The sequence below is a fragment of the Vulpes vulpes genome, chromosome 3 (genome assembly GCF_048418805.1).
Source record: "Vulpes vulpes isolate BD-2025 chromosome 3, VulVul3, whole genome shotgun sequence".
Lineage (NCBI taxonomy): Eukaryota > Metazoa > Chordata > Mammalia > Carnivora > Canidae > Vulpes > Vulpes vulpes.
In genome coordinates, this window is record NC_132782.1 from 97,300,179 (window position 1) to 97,318,971 (window position 18,793).

General features: G+C 53.2%; 1 protein-coding gene across 3 annotated transcripts in view; it reads right to left on the reverse strand.

Annotated features, from left to right (window-relative positions):
* Nucleotides 1–18,793, reverse strand: part of SCNN1B (sodium channel epithelial 1 subunit beta) — a 59,437-nt gene that overhangs the window by 8,148 nt on the left and 32,496 nt on the right. For all 3 annotated transcript variants that reach the window (XM_072753678.1, XM_072753680.1, XM_072753679.1), the window contains 4 exons: nt 14,825–15,143; nt 11,900–12,176; nt 9,418–9,608; nt 1,328–1,431 (listed from right to left, as the gene is read on the reverse strand). In XM_072753678.1, the coding sequence (XP_072609779.1) occupies nt 1,328–1,431; nt 9,418–9,608; nt 11,900–12,176; nt 14,825–15,135 (883 nt within the window). In that variant the 5' untranslated portion in view covers nt 15,136–15,143. The remainder of the gene's footprint in view (nt 1–1,327; nt 1,432–9,417; nt 9,609–11,899; nt 12,177–14,824; nt 15,144–18,793) is intronic.

Consider the following 18,793-nt stretch of genomic DNA (forward strand, 5'->3'; position numbering starts at 1 on the left):
GCCTCCTGGAAGCCCGAGAGGTCAGAAGTTGATGGGGTAGGGGAGGGAGGATCACTCCCACTTGTGCTTCGCTCACAGCCAGGCTGCCAAAGCCATCCTGAGGCCACCGTGAGTCTTTTCCCAGAGACAGGCCAACGGTGTGGCCTCTGTCATCAGCCATTTCCTGCTTCCCTGCTTCTCTTTACTCCTTCACCCTTTTTCTGTCTCACTTAAGAACCACGTAGCAATGAGGCTAAGAGTGTGGGCTCGGCCAAGTGTCCACTGTGTGCTGCTGGGCAAGTTACTTAAGCCTTCAAAGAATATCCTGCATGTACTGAGCACTTCCTACTTTGCCAGGCACCGTGCGAGGCGAGTGACTGCCTTATGCCGCAATGACGCAGGGAGGTGTATGTGATAGGCTCTCCTGTGCTACCTGTCTTTGGTTTTTTTTTTTTTTTTTTTGCTACCTGTCTTTGAACGGGGAAACCAAGACTTCAAGATGTTCAGTCCTGAGCTCAGGATCACCTGGGGGCGGGGGCGGGGGCGGGGATCAGTGGTGGAACCGCAGTTCCCCCCAGGTACAGGAGCTTGAGCTCTGATCCCTGAGCTATACTGCTTCTGAATCCTCACCTTGCTCATCAGCAAAATGGGAGCACTGGTCCCTACCCCGGATGTTTAGGGGAGTTCTGTGAGGCTGATAAAGAAAATGTGCAACTTTTAATATTTGTGATCCCTGCTCCTAGGCTCCCAGGGAAACTATAACATTTACCAAGGTCAACTGACTTCGTCAAAACCTCAAAGCATGGGCCCTATTTCTGCCCCCAACAGCACACATTGTATATCTACTTTGTTAAAACAACCAAAAAGGAGCATTCCAAACATAAAAAGAAAAAGAAAAAAGCCCTGGTTCCCTTAAGGTAAAAGCCATACAGCCTTGCACATACTAGATATAAGATAAAGTCTGTAACTTTCTAGAATGTCCTGATTATGATGATTTGCAACCCTTTAGGTAAAAAACATATGTAATGCTGCTCCAAACGTTCCCTTCCCAGGCACTCTCCTCCTTGTGAAGACTGTATCCCAGGCAGCTCTCCTAACTTGGACTCAATTTAAACCCTTCCTTTGTTTTTTAAATTTGTAAAAGGTTTTGTTCATTTTGCATGGACAAGGGAACGGCTCCCCCTCCCCGCACACAGAAGAAGCCCAACCATGACCACTTCCCCTTGTGCCGCCTCCTGCCTAACCCAGGCCCTCCCCCTCCGCAGCTTGTGGTCACTTGGTCTTTTAGGCCCACTTGGTGGGGATGCCAAGCCCCACGGCTCCGGCCCCAGGATGAACCAAGACTCACCAAACTCAGCTCCAGGGTTGGCCGAAGGGAGTGCCTTTTCCGTCATGCCCCAGTTGAAGATGTAACAGTTGCCATAATCAGGGTGGAAGATGGACGTGAAGTTCCTAAAAGAAACACCATCAGCCAGAGAGCAGGGCTCACCCTAGCAGGTGTCTCCCTGATGGTCTGCTGCTCAGGACTCACGACCTGCAGGGAGCCACAGCATCCAGCCAGATGCGATGGGCAAACTGGAAACTCTCGCACGGAGGGAAGTGCTGACATGGTGGGTCAGAGAGGGGATGAATCAGGAGAGGGCCCAACAGAGCCCAGGAAAGACAGAGCTTTACCACGAGGTGTGCGGGACCCTAAACAGGGTCCTCTCCTATGTCCCAGGAATGTTTCCTAAGGAAATAAGTCAACAGCAACAAGAAATGTTTCCATAAATTAGCTCACGGCAGTAGCAATGGTATAACATGTTTCAAAGAATTCAGTTTAAAAAAGACTTTTTGGGATACAGAACATTTCAAACACAAAAAAGTCTAGACTGTGAAGACCAGCTTCAAGAATCATCACAGCATAGCTACTAATGCTTCATCTCCACCCCCATCACCCTTCCATATTATTTTCAAGCAAATCTCAGACAGCATGATTTTATTTGTAAACATTTCCAGATGTATCTTGGAAAGTAAGAACTCTTTAAATTTTTAAAAAATATTTTTAAAATTTATTTGACAGAGAGAGAAAGAGAGCACAAGCAGGGGGAGCTGCACCCAGAGGGAGAGGAAGAAGCAGCCTCCCCACAGAGCAGGGAGCCTGATGCAGGTCTTTTTTTTTTTTTTTAAGATTTTATTTATTTATTCATGAGAGACAGGAATAGAGAGGCAGAGCCACAGGCAGAGGGAGGAACAGGCTCCATGCAGGGAGCCCGATGTGGGACTCGATCCCAGGTCCCCAGGATCACACCCTGGGCTGAAGGTGGCACTAAACCGCTAAACCGCCAAGCCACCCAGGCTGCCCCTGATGAGGGTCTTAACCCCAGGACTTTGGGATCATGACCTCAGTTGAAGGCAGATGCTTAACCCACTGAGCCACTTAGGTGTCCCAATAAGAACTCTTATACTGCTATTACCATGTTAAACATAACTAACAAAAAATCCTTAATATTATTAAATATTTAGTTCAAACTTCTAATCATCTCATACATGTTGATTTTGTTTTTACAATTTATTTGTTTAAACTGGGATCTAAATGAAGCTAATATGTGATTGGTTGATGTCTTTCAAGTTTCTTCTAATCTACAGCTCCTTCCATCTGACTTTTTTTCTTTTAATATAGCTATTAAAACAGTTCTGGTTTGACCCAGCTAATGCTTGGAGAGGCAGTGAATTGATCACTGTTTCACAGTCTGGATAAATGAATGGCCTTGGGGAATGCACACTGGTGGTGGCCAGTGCTGCCCGTCTCCTCATGGAAGTGCAAAGGCTGCCAAGGAGTTGGTATTGCTAGTAAACCATAAAAATCTTCCCCGGACAGGACCGAGCATCTGTCTTGAACCACCATTTACAGGAAGTACTGGAGACAGAGGAACACGTTCAAAGACACCAAACAAAGTCAACCTGCAAAATTGAGACCCTGGGGAATGCAACAGGAGAAATAACCCAGTTGTGAGGGAGGAAAAGAGAGACAACCTACTAAAGAATAGAAACTTTAAAGATCTGGGTCGCAATCACAATGTGCTGTCTTTAATTGGATCCTGATTTGCACACACCAACAAGCAAAAAGATATGACATTTGTGAGTGAACGTGACCGGATAGCTAATGGTACTGAGGAATTATTGTTTTCTTTTCAGGTGGGATAATGGCTTGGTGGTTTGGTTGGGGGGAAAACAGTCTTTCTCTTTGGCAGATATGTTCTGAGCTCTTTACAGGTGAAAAGACCCTGGAGTCTGGGCTTTGCTGCAGAATGGACAGGAGGGGAAGTGAGTCGTGGCTGTGGGATGTGGATGGCGCATCGCGCTCTCTGCTATCTGTAGGTGTGTCCTCGAGGCTCTGTAAGGAAGAGCTTTAAAAAGTCTTTGCATATTTTTTTTTCTTGCAGAAATAGCCACTGAAATGTGATATTGTCTTCTAAGCCCCGTATTTTGAAATACTGCCTGCCACTTTTAGGAGCCAGCCCCATCCGTGCTGCACAGTTCTGCATACATCCTCTCATTCAATCCTCAGAGTAACTCTGTGAGGTCAGCTGTTATTTGCTGCATGCTGAGATTAGGAAGCCATGCCCTGCACCTTTGGCGCCCCTGCCCCCCCTTCGCTGGCAGAACAAGGTGGGTCCTATGCCGGCTGGGACATCTAAGCCGCGAACTGACCCTGGGCAGGTATGAGCGGCTTACTCCACCTCTGGGCTCCGGTGTCCTCAGGAGTGAAAGGAAAATCAGGAAGAAACCACATTTCTCCATTCAGCAAGTGTTTCCTGAGGCAGGTGCTGGGTTGGGGACAGCTGAGGTGAACCAGAGAGTCCTGCCCTGGAAGTTCACCATGTGGCCAGAGGGGAGGGGACCCAGCAGGGTGGGGTACTCGGAGCAGGTTCTGTCAATGCTCCCCTTCCAGAATGTGCCTCTGGCTTGTCCTCCTCTCTCCATCACAGGACCCCCTGCAACCCCAAGCCACCAGCACCCGGTCCTGTGTTCCTCCTGCAGGAGCGAGCCTCTGCTTCCCCTCTTGTTCTCAATGTTCCTCTGCGCAGTGGTCAGGGCGGTTGTTTGAACTGTGAATTGGACCAGGGTGCACCCCTGCTTGGGACCCTCTGGAGGCCCCTTGTTGCTCGCAGAAGGAAATGCAAACGCCCTACGTTGGTTCTTCTCTCCCTTGTGTGTTACACTTCAGCAAGATTCTGAGATATTTCCAAATTCAGGGTCCCTGTGGCCACTGCCCCATGTGCCCAGAATATTCTCTGGCCAGCTGACCAAATAAGCGGCTTCTCCTTATCCTTCAGGATTCAGCTGCTCTGAGGGAGACACCCCCACCCCCACCCTCCTGCCAGCCCCAGCACTCCCCATGCAAAGTCACTTCCCTACCCAGTTACTTGATCATTTCTACCTGCTTATTCCCTGATGGCATGTGTCAAAATGTCAGAATTGGAAATTATGTTCTTTAGTTAACTGTTTGCTTGTCAGCTGCCTCATGCTTTGGAAGGTAGGCCCAGGGAGGCCAGTTGTCTTGTCTTGAGGGAGGAAGCATTTTGAGGCCAAGATCCCAGGCCTGGGGGCCTCCCTGCCAGGATTCAAATTTTGGCTTTGTCATTGAGTAGCTGGTGAGCTTGGGCTCTCTGAGCCTCACCTGCCCCACCTGTAACACCGCCAGGATAGTAATAGTATGTACCTGAAAGGACGAAGGCGAGAGTTGGATGGCGAGTACACTGAAATGCTCAGCGAGCGCTGGCTGCCCCTCCCCGCTCTGTCCGCAGAGCCTGGCCCACGGTAGACCGACGCTCAGTAAATATTTGTTGGGTAAATTATAATATGTGATAAGTGGATCACCTGAGATAAGCACGGAGGAGTGATACCTCATTCTCCCTGGGGTGTGTGGGGAGTGTGTGGGTCACGGAAGGGTTCTTGGGGGAGGGGAGGCCTGAGCTGAGACTTTTAAGGATGGGGAAGAGGTAGCTGAGCCACCCAGGGAGCACAGGGGAGAAAGGGCACATCAGGCAAAGGCCCAGAGGGAAGCAATAGCTTTGGGTGGGTGGAGCACACATCTGTGTGGGATCAGGGCTGTGGCCACAGGAGGAACAGAGCAGGGCAAACCAGCTGAAGCCAGGCACTGTTCTGGAGGGAGAGCCCCCGCCCCAGGGGCGTGAGGACACAGTGTTCCCGAGAAACCGAGAAACCGTCTCAGACATCTGCAGCCCAGGAGCAGGAGGCCGCTCCGGGCGTGGCCGGATCCCCTCCTGCCCAGGCTGTGCTCTCTGTCCCCGACGCTGTCTGTGCCAACTATTTGCTTGCTGATAATGCTCTTTGCCTGGAGAGGCTGCTCCCAGCACCGGGCGACTCTTGCTCCAGGGCTGGGCACGTTCCCAAAAACACCTTCCCCGGGCCAGGCGTAAGGCATGCAGATCCAGACGGGTACAAACCTCCAGAAAAGTCTGGAAGCAGTGGAACAGCAGTGGTACCGTGTGGTGGGTGTCAGGAAAGGCTTCCCAGGGCAGAAGCCAGGGAGCCGATCCCTGAAGCAGAATAATAAGCTGCTGCTGCTGCTGCTTCTCTATGCCTAGATCTTGGCTTCTAAATACCATCCTTCAGTGAAAGGAAGCAGAGCTCCCCGGAGCAATGGTTGAGTCTCGAGCTGGGGCGTCTTGCAGTGCCAGAATGTAGGGAAGCACCCACCAAATAAAAGAGAGATGGGGACATGTCAGAGAGACACAGGAGCCCAACACGAGGAGCTGCTACTGGCCAGAGCTGGAAGGATTTGAGTAGAATAAAGAATGTGGTATGGATCACAACGCAAATACACACGAAGTCCCTCCTGGTATAAATGACGGGATGACATGAACGAGTGGTGGAGAGGGAAACCTTCCCCACGGAGGAATTCCAAATAGTCTATATTCCCATCTCCAGGAGGCCAGGAGCTGAGACACCCTGTCTCCCTGCCACGCTGTCCCCCTCTCAGAGTGTGGGCTCAACTTAGCGACTAGTTCCACATGGACATGGAAGGGAAAGTGGTCACCTGGGGCCCTGTCCATGCTTTGACCACGTGAGGAAGGTCAACATCCTAGGCGGTGTCATGTGGCCAATGTGTCCCTCCCGGCGCATGATGTGATGAGGAGCGCACTTTACTCTGTGCTCTTCTTCCCCCAAAGCCGTATTTTTAAAGGATTTTATTTATTTATTTATTTGAGACAGAGAGAGAGAGAGAGAGAGAGAGCAAGTGCAAGCAGTGGGAGGGGCAGAGGAGAAGCAGACTCCCCACTGAACAGGGAGCTCAGTAAATGTGGGACTTGATCCCAGGACCCCGGGATCATGACCTGAGCCGATGGCAGGTGCTTAACCAACTGAGCCACCCAGGGACCCTTGACCAAACCTGTCTTATCTGTATAAACCCAAGTCAAGGACCTGCTGTAATGCAGCTGACCAGTACTCTGAAACAGTCCTGGTCACCCGAAACAAGGAAGTCTGAGCCACTGTCACAGTTTCTAAACAAAATGTGGTCTCCTAGATGGAATTCTGGATCCCAGAGCAGGAAAAGGTCACCGGGAAGCACTGTGGGAATCTCAGTAATGTGTTACATTCAGTTAATAGCAACAGGCCGATATTGGTTTCTTAGTTTTGACAAATTACCGTGATGACACAGGATGTTAACAACGGGGGTTACAAGGGAATTGTGTGTGTTGTCTTTGCAACATTTCTATACATCCAAGGCTATTCCACAATAAAAAGTTTATTTAAAAAAATGCTCAGTGGCAGCCCGGGTGGCTCAGTGGTTTAGCGCCTGCCTTCGGCCCAGGGCGTGGTCCTGGAGACCCAGGATCGAGTCCCACATTGGACTCCCTGCGTGGAGCCTGTTTCTCCCTCTGCCTGTGTCTCTGCCTCTCTCTCTCTCTATGTCTCTCATGAATGGGTAAGATCTTTAAAAAAATAAAATAAAATAATGCTCATATAGGGGCGCCTAGCACACAGGCTAGCATTCACATCCAGGCAGTTTGGCATCAGAGTCGACCTGGATGTGAACGTGACTCCTTTTGTCCTAATTACAGCTGCTGCTTCTTGAGCATTTGCCACGTTTGAGGGAGAGAGGTCGGAGTCAGAAGGACAGTGAGGCAGCAGGGATATAGCGTTTGGAGCCCAGCGTCGGGAGGACAGAGGGAGGCACGTGTCCTCTGGCACCGCGTCTGAGGCTGACTCAGGAAGGCAGGTGACAAAGCACAGGCTTGGGTGGGGAGGGAAGATGATGCTCTGGTTTTCTGATGGGCGAGTACGGTGATGCGGGGCGGCCCAGGCTGCCAGCTCTGCCACTCACCAGCTGTGTGACCTCGGAGACATTGCTTAACCTCTCTGGGCCGTGGTTGCATCATACAAAATGGGGTGACATAATAGCACCTTTCTCATGGGCTTGTGGCCAGGGTTAAAATAAGTTTATACCTGTGAAGTGCTAAGAATAGCATCTGGCACATCAGAAGTGCTCCATGAACGTTAGCATCATTACTGAATAATGAGTTCCTTGTCAAATGTGGGTTTAATGACAATAATAACTATTACGTATCGGGGCCAGCCCTACTGTCGGCATATTAACTCATTTAATGCTCAAAATAACCCCCCAGAGTAGGCATGTTATTACCCCACGTTACGGAAGAGGAAAACCGAGGCCCATCACGGTGAACCTTATTTAAGCTTGTAAGATGGAGCGAGGATGTGAACCCAGGGCTCTAACCGCCCAGCCCAGCCTTGACCCCTTCACCAGAGTCCCTCCCCAGCCGCAGCCACACCACACAAGTTGTGGGCCGACGCTGGCTGCTTTGCCTGCCCCGAAGCTATCCGTTCCTCCGTCTCTGGGAACAGCTCAGCTTCTCTTTGGGGGACCACCTGTTGCTCAGTCTCAGTCCCCGTAACCCAATGGGACCTGCTTTGCTTTTTGGAGGGTGCCACGTTGGCAGCAAGTGTGCATCCCCAGTGCTGGGGCTGCCCGCAAGGGAGCCATGCCGTGGGCACAATGGGTATCTTCCCACACTGAGACCCCCTGGTGGCAGGGGTGCACACTCCAGGCATCGGGGACCTGAGAGTAGATCCCTGGAGACCCTAGCGGACCCACTTCCGCACCTCGCCCCCAGGCCAGGGCCACTCTCCCTGGGCAGATGGGCCATATACTTGGAGTCAGAGCCTGACATCTCTCACTCGCTGAGAGGGCAAAGGTGACTGTGTGGATGTGACACACCAGTCCACTCAGGACTGCCGCCCGATGGGAGGGTTGCCAGGAGCGGCCGGGCAGGGGTGCGCTGAGCAAAGGCCACCGGCTGAGAGTGAGGGGTTGGAACCCAGCCAGCGAGGAGCCAGCCAAGCCGCCGCCGTGGGCACGCCACGTCCTGTCGGCAGGGACAGTGTGCCATACTTTTCCGCCCGTCGGTCACACCTTTCCAGTTTACACCATGCGGCCAGGGCTGCAGCTCTGCGGGCTCCGTGGCCCTGGGGTCCTTGGCACTGCCTGCAAAATGCCTGCTCCTGTGCGCTTGCGGGAACCGAGGGTCCCCCAGTGATCAGCAGATGCTCGTTAGAGCTTCCTGGGGGCTGGTGGGTGGAGAGAGCTGGGCTCAGGCACAGTCCCTGGACGGTGACACTAGAAGTGGCAGGACTCCGTGGACTTCTCCAGAGGCCTGGAGCGTGAGACCATGAATCCCCAGACCACCTGGGCCCTGCACACCTGGGCCCCGCACACCTGGAGGTCTGGCCTGAGGCCTGGGGGGCCCTGCGGCCACAGCAGCTGTGCCCGGGCCCAGGCTCCAGGCCTGATCCTGCTCTGGAGATGCCGGGGCGCAGGGGTGGCGAAGGACGCGGGCCCTGGGGACCCACTCTAAGAGCCGCAGGCTTTTGGGGTGAACGCTGTTCTCACTCTGCCATCCTCTCAACCTTGGGGGCTGCCAGGGATGACCGCGAAGGCTCCCAGGGCCCCGTTCTAATGCTGACCTGGGCCCACTCCGCTGTCCTCCCAGGGGGCCTCGGAGGTGGACGGTCAGGGATGGGACTCAGGGCTGTAGGTGCCAGGGGGCCCACCCAGACCCCTCAGCCACCGAGTGCTGGAGGCTAGGCCCCTACAGCTGCCCCCTCTGCAGCCCTCCAGCCTGGGAATTTAGGGGGGCCCACCCCATCCTCCTGGGGTGGCACATGGCCCGTGAGGGACCGACACAAGGGGGACAAAAGGCTGGCCCCTCAGGAGTTCAATCCCGTGGTACAGCTCATGCTCCAGATGCCCCACGGATGGAGTCGACGGCCCCTGAGCCCATGGCCGCACTTAGCTCTTTCCCCCTTCCTCATCCTTTCCTTCCAGATGTGTCCTGAAGCGATTCCCTCGGTCCTCACGGGCCTCCCCATCCCCGCCTCATCGGCCTGGGCTGTCGGGGCGACTCTCACCTGTAGCTGCAGGGCTCCGCCCCGAACAGGCAGGCCAGGATCAGCCGCTCGGCGGGGTAGCTCATCTCCACCAGCTCACGCTGTGGCACCTGCGAGAAGATGTTGGTGGCCTGCAGGAGGTACCACTCCGTCACAGCCTGGGTGGCGCTGGTGAAGTTCCGGAAGGTGCACACAGTCCCGTTGAGGCTGCACTGTGGAAGTCAACGGGGGTCCTTGTGGGTGCAGGGTTCCCCCGACCCTGGCTCTGCCCCTAAGGCCAGGTCCCCCAGCTGTCCTTCCCCAGGCTGCACAGCTGTGAGCCGGTGGGCAGTGTGCTCACACTCACGCTCGCAGTGCTTGGGGCTGTCCCCTCCCGCGGGGTCTCCGGGGACCCCCACACGTAGCTGTATGCATGAGCGATGACACGCATGCACACATGCACATGCGCACACATGTACACGCAGACAGATGCCCATGTCCTGACAACCACAGCCACGTGATCTCATGGCCACAGCTACACATGCCCATATCCAAACTTTCTCCCGGCCCACACCTAGATGATCCCCTTTCATGCTCCTGTGGGCACAGAGACAGACGCACCCGGGCCCTCCTCCTTCCCTGACTCCTTTCCTGGCCTCCTCGAGACTTCCAGAGGCAGCTCTCTGGAGGCCGTGTGGCCCATGAAGGACTCGAGGCTCCAGGCTCCTTCTCTCTCACTGGGGGAAGGACATGGGTCTTGTGCAGGACCCCCCTCCCTGTCACCACAGCTGGCCCACCATGATGCCCAGGTCGCTGTGCAGATGCAGCACAGACACAGGCCCAGGACTCTGGCCTCAACTACTCTACCTCTATCTGCCCTCACAGTGGGCCTTCCTTTTGGAACCCAGGAGGCCGGGAGGAGTTTCTCAATGTTCTGAGATGACTGCCCTCCCCAGGGCCAGCCAGGGTCACCACCCTCAGGCCCACTCTTGGAGGTCTCCTTGTCTCTCCTTAAGGAGATGACCATAATACTTAGTACTCACTGTCCCAGGCTCTGTGCTGAGGGCTTGCTTGTTTTCTTTCTTAGATTTATTATTTATTTATTTATTTATTTATTTATTTATTTATTTATTTATGACAGAGAGAGAGAGAGAGGCAGAGACATAGGCAGAGGGAGAAGCAGGGATCCTGATTCAGGACTTGAACCCAGGACCCCAGGACCATGACCTGAGCCAAAGGCAGATGCTCAACCACTGAGCCACCCAGGTGCCCCTGCTGAGAGCTTTCTATTACGGCATTTGATTTGTACAGCAACCCTACTCCATCATCATAAGGAAATAAGGCCAGCAGACCCCTCTCCCCGCTACACATGCATATGCATGCACACACCGCATGCACCCCACGTGCACACACACAGAGCCTGACCCTGACAGCTGGTGCGGCCAGTGGGAACAAGCCTGCTTCACAGGTGAGGAGCCAGACACAGAAAGCCAAGTAACTGCACCAAAAAAACAGCAGGATGCTGGGTCAGAGCTGGCATGGGGACTCTGGAGCCTTGCACTGTCTGCTGCTTTTATGGGGACGCAGGCAGAGTCCCAACCCAGTGGAGGTCAGGGGCCTCCTTCTGGGGAGTGTATGGCCACAGCCTGGGTCCCCAACCAAGGGTGACCATCAGAATCACCAGGGAGTCTGTTAACAATACAGATTCCTAGTCCCGTTCAGATTCTCCAGGAGTGGGGACCAGGGGTCTGTACAGTTAGGGAGCTCCATAGACCTAGAGGCACAGACAAGGAACCTTCTCACTTGTGGGCTTGCAGGCATCCCTGCATCGGACTGTACTGCGTGGCTGTGGGTTTTTACCTGCCCCACATGTATGTCCCTGTCTTTTGATAGTTAAGACTTAATTCCTTCTTCTGTGAAGCTCCCTTTCCCCGTCACTGGGTCCATGAGGTCGAGGCTGACATCACCCCAGCCCCAGGACACAAGACCTATGACTGGCAGATCAGGAAAGCCCATTCTCCGGCCCACGGGGACTGGTTGAGGAGTGAACATGTGACCCGATGAGACAGTCCCAGGACTTTTGCTGGCACAGTAGGGGAAGAGGAGTTCTGTTTCTGGAGTGAGTGCTGAGCTGACGGGGTGTACGTCTAGCATTGCCAAGACCCCCCACATGGAGAGAGCCTGCCAGGGAGTGGGGTCAACTGGGAGAAACCTGAACAAAAATGGAGAGGTAGAGTCCTGATGGCAGCATGTGAATGCCTGGATCCAGCCAGACCTGAACCCAACCTCTCAGCATATGAGCCAGTGAATTCTCTGTTTTGCTTGAACTAGTTAGACCTGGGTCACTGGCATCCAATAGGATCTTGACTAACATACTAGCTACTTCTATTAAAAAAAAAAAAAAAAGAGCTTTGTAAACATACAAAATAGGCCCTGGCTTCCAACCTGCCTTACCCCCAGCAAGACCCAGATTACAAAAGGAAAGACACTCCCACCCGCCCCCCTGGGTCCAGGGCCCACTTACTAGTCTCATGGCCACTTTGCACCCATGTGCAGTGCAGGACCTTGCTGGTGCTGGGCTGCTGCTCACTGAGCCATTGTGGATGTCCCCAAAGAGGTCAAGGACCACCGGGCGGTGGGGGTTCTGCTCGTCGATAAGAACCAGCGGCGTGTAGTTCCACATGGTGACGTTCAGGGTCCTAGTGGCATTGGCATCGCTGTGCTCAGGAGCCAGGATCCTCTCCAGGACAGCTTCCATGAGTTCATCCAGATCCCTCAGCAAATGCTTGACTTTGGAATACCTGGGTGGGGAGGGGGCCGGTCAGGGGGCAGGGGCCGCTGGGACTCCCCCCTCGCTCCAGCCTGGCTGCCCCCGAGCCCCTGCCTCTCTGCCCACCCGCCGGCCCAGGCGTCCATGTCTCCTTCCACCCACCTGCTCACCTAGTCATTCACTGAGTATGCACTGAGCACCTACTATGTGCCGGGCACCGTGCAGAGCACAGAGATACAACAGCGAACAAGACACATGGGGTCCTTTTCCTTATTTTTTTTTTTTTAAGATTTTATTTATTTACTCATGAGAGGCAGAGAGAGAGAGGCAGAGACATAGGGAGCCCGATGTGGGACTCGATCCCCAGACCTGGGATCACACCCTGAGCCGAAGGCAGGTGCTCAACCGCTGAGCCACCCAGGCATCCCGGTCCCCTTCCTTCCGAAGGTCACATTCTAATGAGGACGACTCGAAACAGCCCATGGTCAGCGATTGCTTGCTGTGTGCCAGCGCTAGGTGCTTCCGACACTTTATTTGATCTTCCCCACAATTCTGTGATGCTCCCCAGGGAAGGATCAGGAAACCCTGCAAGTCGCTGTGATCTCCCGAGCCCACCCCGCTGTAGAGCGGTAGAGCTGAGGGGGGAACCTGGGTTTGGAGCAGCAGGCGTGCTGCTGTTCCTGCCCAGAGGTTCTCGAGCTCCCTCCCAGGAGGACACAAAAAAATGTAGGGAGGAGGGACAGGTGTGCGATCCCGAGGTCCCATTTCTCCAGCAGTGACTATGGGAAGAGGAGCCAGTTTCAGGAGGCAGGAGGTGGTTGGGAGCGTGGGGCTGGGCTCCCCCCATGTTGCAAAGGGTGACCAGTCAGTCTGGAAGAAATGTGTCCACAGGGAGTGACCCCTCCGGATCTATCCCAGCCTCTGCCACACAGTGTAGTCACCAGGGCAGTGTGAGGACATTAGCAGGAGTGAGTGTTAGACCTGGGCCACAGGCTCACGTCCTGGTACAAAGGGGCAGAGCACCCCGAGCTGGCATCAGCTTCAGCTGTGGACACCTCCTGTCCCCTGATCATTAAACCAGCCTCCTGTGTGTACACAGGACGAGGAGGACTGGGGACGGTGGCGGGCGGTGGGGATGCGGCTGCTATTAGGGCCTGGATGTCCACATCCATGGACATGGACACATTAGGCCATGGTGGGGCCTGGCAGGAGGTCTGGGTTCAAATCCTGACATGCCACTCAATATCTCTGTGACCCTGGGCAAGTTAGCACCTCTGAGGCTCTGATCTCTGTCTACAGAATGAGGGGGGATTAAAGAGTATTTACCCTGGAGGGCTGTTAGGAGGATTCAGTGAGGTGATGCTTATAAAGCGTCCAGAACAGGCCCCCGATGGGGTGGTGTTGGTACTATGATTACTCCGGGTTCTCTTGAGCAGCCCCAGGGATCCACCCCAGCAGGCAGGAGCCCAATTACTAGAAGGAAGGGACTTGCTGATAACTAGAGACAGAATCAGGAAGTATGAATTCGCTTCCAGGACCTTCTTTTGGACAAGAATGTTCTCTGTGACTCAGCCATGCTGGCCCTTCCTTCGGTTCCTTGAAACACCAACTCTGTCCCGTTCCAGGGCCTCTGCAGGTGTCCTCCGCGTGGGGCCCTCTTCATTCCACCTTGCTAACTGCTTCTCTGACTGACCCCCTGCCTCTCCTCAACCCTGGCCAGGTTGGGCCGCTCCGTGTGTCCCTTTCAGAGGCCTTGCCATCAAGTGCTTGAACAGTGGCACCTCTGCAGTCACATCAGGCCTGGGCTCCAATTCCACAGTTGTTCGTTGTGTGTCCCTGGGCAAGTTCCCTCACCTCTCTGAATCTCCATTTCCGGACCTCTAAGCTGGGGCTATCACGGTAGCGCCCACCCCCTAGGTGGTTGTGTGGGTGAGAATTACACAAACTAACCAAAAAACACTCTGCACACTGCCTGACAACTCATAAGCCCTTGATGTAGCGTTGCTATATATTGTTTATCATCATAATTGGAATTAATTCAATATTTATGGGGCAAAAAACATTAATGTCCTTTTGCTCTGGGAGGCTGGGAAGAGGGTGGGAATCTCGTTTTATCCATTGCTGCTGTCCTCCTGCCCTGGCACAGCCCGGGGCACGCAGCAGGTGCTCAGAAATCCGCACTGGTTGATTCAGTCCCGGGCACCAGTGGGCCTGACAGCAGAGGCCACCAGGTATATTTTTAGGTTCCTTTTAAAGACTTTATGTTTAAGTCACCTTTACACTCAACATGCGGCTCCAACTCACAACCCTCAGATCAAGAGTCGCATGCTCTACCCACTGAGCCAGCCGGATGCCCCTAGGTTCTCTTAAAGCCCAGGACAAGCAGGGATTTTGCGAGGTGCTTGCTGCAAAGGGCTGAAGCAAAGAGGGAGAGAGAGAGAGAAAGAGCACAAGGAGGGGAAAGGGAGGGAGGACGGAAAAAAAAGGAATCTGGAGAGAAGAGAAGGAAGGAGAGGGAAGGGGGAGAGGGAGGGGATGGAGACAGGGAGGGGGACAGGAGGGCCAGAGGGAGGGGGAGAGAAAGGAAGGGGGGCAAGGAAAGAGAGAGGGAGGGAGGGGGAGGAGGTGGGGTGAGAAGGGGGGGAGGGAGGGAGGTGGAGAGCTCCCGGGAGCACCTACTGGAAGGGGCTGGCGTTGCAGATGGTGACGGCGGGGAAGTCCATGGTCTTGAAGCCGAGGGAGAGGGACACGCTGACCTCCCAGCTCAGGTAGGTCCTGATGAAGACGCCCCATTGCCAGCAGACCAGGGAGGTGAAGAGCAGCGTGATCAGGAACCACATGGCCTTCTTCTTGGGCCCCTCGCAGATGATGCGCTTGGGGCCGTGGGTGTTGGTGTTGTTACAGTACCACACCAGCAGCTCCTTGTACGAGTAGCCCGGGCCCTTCTGCAGCCGGTGCAGGCCCTTCAGCAGGTACTTCTTCAGGTGCATCGTGGCCCCTGCACGGAGACACCAAGGCCAGGTGTGTGTGTGCGGGGGGTGCTGCGCAGGGGCAGCCACATCCCAGCCCCCCAACCCCCCTTCCTCCCTGCCCCCTCTCCATCCCTTCCCTCCCCTCCCTCCACCCTCCGCTCCTCCCCTCTCTCCTTCCTGGCCATCTTTCCTCCACGCATCCAACCAAAAAAAAAAAGAGCATGTATTGAATGCCTACTGTATGCCAGATACTGAGTTAGTCCCTCTGGATTCAACGATGGGCAAAACAAGCAAGGTTTCTGCCTCCTGGGAATTTTCAGCCTAGTGGACAAGTTACTTAAACTCTCAACTCCTTAGGAACCCTGTCTGTAAAATGGGGTGATTATACCTAATGTACAGAATTGCTGACAGGGTGAAACGAGGTGATGCATAAAATGGGCTAAATACAGTGCCCGGCTCAGACTAAGTGCCCAATGTGTTGGCTACCTTTATTTATGTATGTATGTATTTAATTTATTCAATTTGTTTTATTATTTATTTATTTTTTTACAGAGAGTATGGGAGAGTGGGGGCAGAAGGGGCAGAGGGAGAGAGGGAATCCTAAGCAGGCTCCACGCCCAGCATGGAGCCTGACGTGGGGCTCGATCTCACGACCCTGCCATCATGACCTGAGCTGAAATCAGGAGTCCGAAGCTTAATCGACAGAGCCACCCAGGCACCCCATCAGCTACCTTTATTACAAGCTGTAAGCAGGTGGGTGAGACAGATGTTCGTCAAATAATCCATCCAAAGTGTGTAGCTATGAAATATGGTAGGAAGGCTTGGGGCCCTGTGCTCTGAGGTCCCAGAGGCAGTAAGGGGTGGTGGTGAAGAACCAGCTGAAACGTGTGCTTTGAATCTCAGCTCCACTACTTTCTAGCTGGGTGACTTTGGGCCAATCACTTTCCCAGTGCCTCTGGGTCCTCATCTGTAAATGCAGATAATAATGCCTCTCCTGGGACCCTGGGTGGCTCAGTGGTTGAGCGTCTGCCTTTGGCTCAGGGCATGATCCTGGGGTCCTGGGATCGAGTCCCACGTCGGGCTCCCTGCATGGAGCCTGCTTCTCCCTCTGCCTGTGTCTCTGCCTCTCTCTCTGTATCTCTCATGAATAAATAAATAAAAATCATTTAAAAAAATGCCTCTCCTCATGGGTTGTTGTGAAGATTGAATGAAAATATGTAGCGTGTGGATGGCTACCTGGCACCCGTCAGCTATCCTTCTTACAGAAGCACCCTCCACCCCAACCTGTCAGCTGAGAGTCCCCCGAGAAGCTGAGTTAACTAGGTGAAGAGGAGTGGAGGGGGTCACTCAGGTGGCAGGGACAGCAGGAGCAAAGGCTGTGAGGCGGAGGGAGCCTGGAGAGGTGAGCAGGACCTTGTGGGCCACGTTTAGGATTTGGAGGCATGGAGGTGTGATGCCCTCAAACCCGCCATCTGGAAAGACACGGACAGGAAGGTGGGGGTGTGTGTGAGAGGGTGGGCCCAGGAGCAGCATCAGGGCTAGCTGTGGGTTGTTGAGAAGTGTCTACTCTTTCTTTCTGAGACTCTGATCCTCACCTGCATGAGGAGACAGCGTTCTTGTGAAGATGAACCAAGATACTTGTCACAGAGCCTTGCACCTGATGGCTTCTCAGGTAGTTTTAACCTGTTTCCTCCCTCCTTCTCCCGCAGACAAAGGAACCTGCTTCTGGAGCACCCCAGCTCTATCCCTGGAGCCCCACTTGGTCAAAGGCCACCTCCTGCCTGCAGCTGTCCTGACTCCCTGGCTGGAGTGACTCTCCCCCTCTTCTCAGAGCTGCTGCCTCTCGGGGGGCACTGTAGTGGGCAGTGCAGTGTCTGCTGGTCCAGCGTCCTTTCCCCCTGGCTCTGTGTGTCCTCAGGGGAACCGCCCCTTGCCCAGCCTCAGCTGCTGTGAGCTGCCAGGTTGACTCCGCCCCTAATCTGAGGGTACTCATATTAACCCATTTGGATGCTTGAGACTCAATTTTATTACTTTATGCCATTATAACTGAGGCAGAGACTCCTTTTATGCTATCTCCTTTTTTTTTAAAGCTATTTGGTACCACAAACAGGGAGACTGCCTGAGAATACAGCCAACACAGGGGAAAACAGAGCCACACGATGGAGAGAGTGATTTCTGACATTTGAACACCTGGATCCAGCCATTCCTGAAACCATTTATTTTTAGACTCAGCAGATACAAGAATCAATACATTTTCTTTCTTACTTATGCTGTTGCAGACTGGGTGTCTATTATTTGTAACCACTAAAATCTTAACAAAGAAAGAACTTCACTTCATTCTACCCTGTGTCATACTTCTGCCTGTGGCATCTCATTCCTATGAGATAATAAGTCCTGTGAGAATAGCAGCTCTGTATTCCTGATAAGCCCAGCACAGTCCCTGGAACTTCACCGAACAGCAAATGGGTAATGCCAGACCTTCATATCTAAACAGAGATCTTAAACTTGCTCAAGCATGTTCACTGCTGACCTACCTTTCTGACACATTAATATCCCCCACTTTCCTGGCCAAAGCATTAAAGGCTTTCCCCTCCAATGCCTCTGCTCTCTGATGGAAATCAAGCTCCGTGTGCCTGCTCAGGCCATCATGGCTCTCACAGGGACGTTCGCAGATTAACCCACCCCCCATCTTTCCCTAGAGGGCCCATTCCCTGCTCTGGGAAAATAAAGTTATAGTGATCACAGTAGTAACAACTCCAAGGGCCCTGTCAGAGTACACGTGTTTATAATGACCCGGGTACTGCAAGATGGTGCGTGCATTGTTTAATTCTTAGACATTATTATCCACAACTATAAACTTGGGAAGAACTGGAGCTTTGTCTGTCTTTATAGTCTGGCACCCCAAGGGCTAATAGGTGAATAGCACGTGAGGCTCCAATAAGCTGCCACGGGAGAACCAGACAAAGGGCCTCTCTGATGTCTCCCTTTGCCATTCTCAGTTAATCATTCTGGTTCATCCAAGGAGAAAGTCGGTTTGGTATGAACAGGCCCTTAGCATCTATTTAACCCCCACTAATCTCCCGGATTAACGATGAGGCCTCAGGCTCAGAACTTTACAGGCGACAGTATCTAGTTGGAATTAACATCATTCTGTTTTCACCGGATTTCTTTTTAAGAGAGGGATCTCCTATTCATGGCAAGATCTCTTGTCATAAGAATAGTTAAAAAAAAAAGTGGGGCGGGGGGAATGTGTTTAAAGAAAAATAATCAGGGGGTGCCTGGGTGGCTCAGTCGGTTAAGCCTCTGCCTTCAGCTCAGGTCATGATCCTGGGATCCTAGGATCGAGCCCCAGGTCAGGCTCCCCACTCAGTGGAGAGCCTGCTTCTCCCTCTCCCTCCCCACCTGTGCTTTCTCTCATTATCTCTCTCTCAGATAAATAAATAAAATCTTCGGAAAAAATACAGAAAAACATTCAGTAAACAACTGCATGCCATGTAGCAAAAGCTGTGGCAGTGGTAGAGGAATAACAGAGGTTTGTGGAGTGCCAGCTTCTCTCCTACCTCGTTTGGTCCCGTGGGCCATCAACTAAGTAAAAATCAATGAATGCTACAAACAGCTTTATGTTGTTCCCATCAGATTTACCCCCAAGGGAGGAGATGGTCTGTGTTTGGAATGT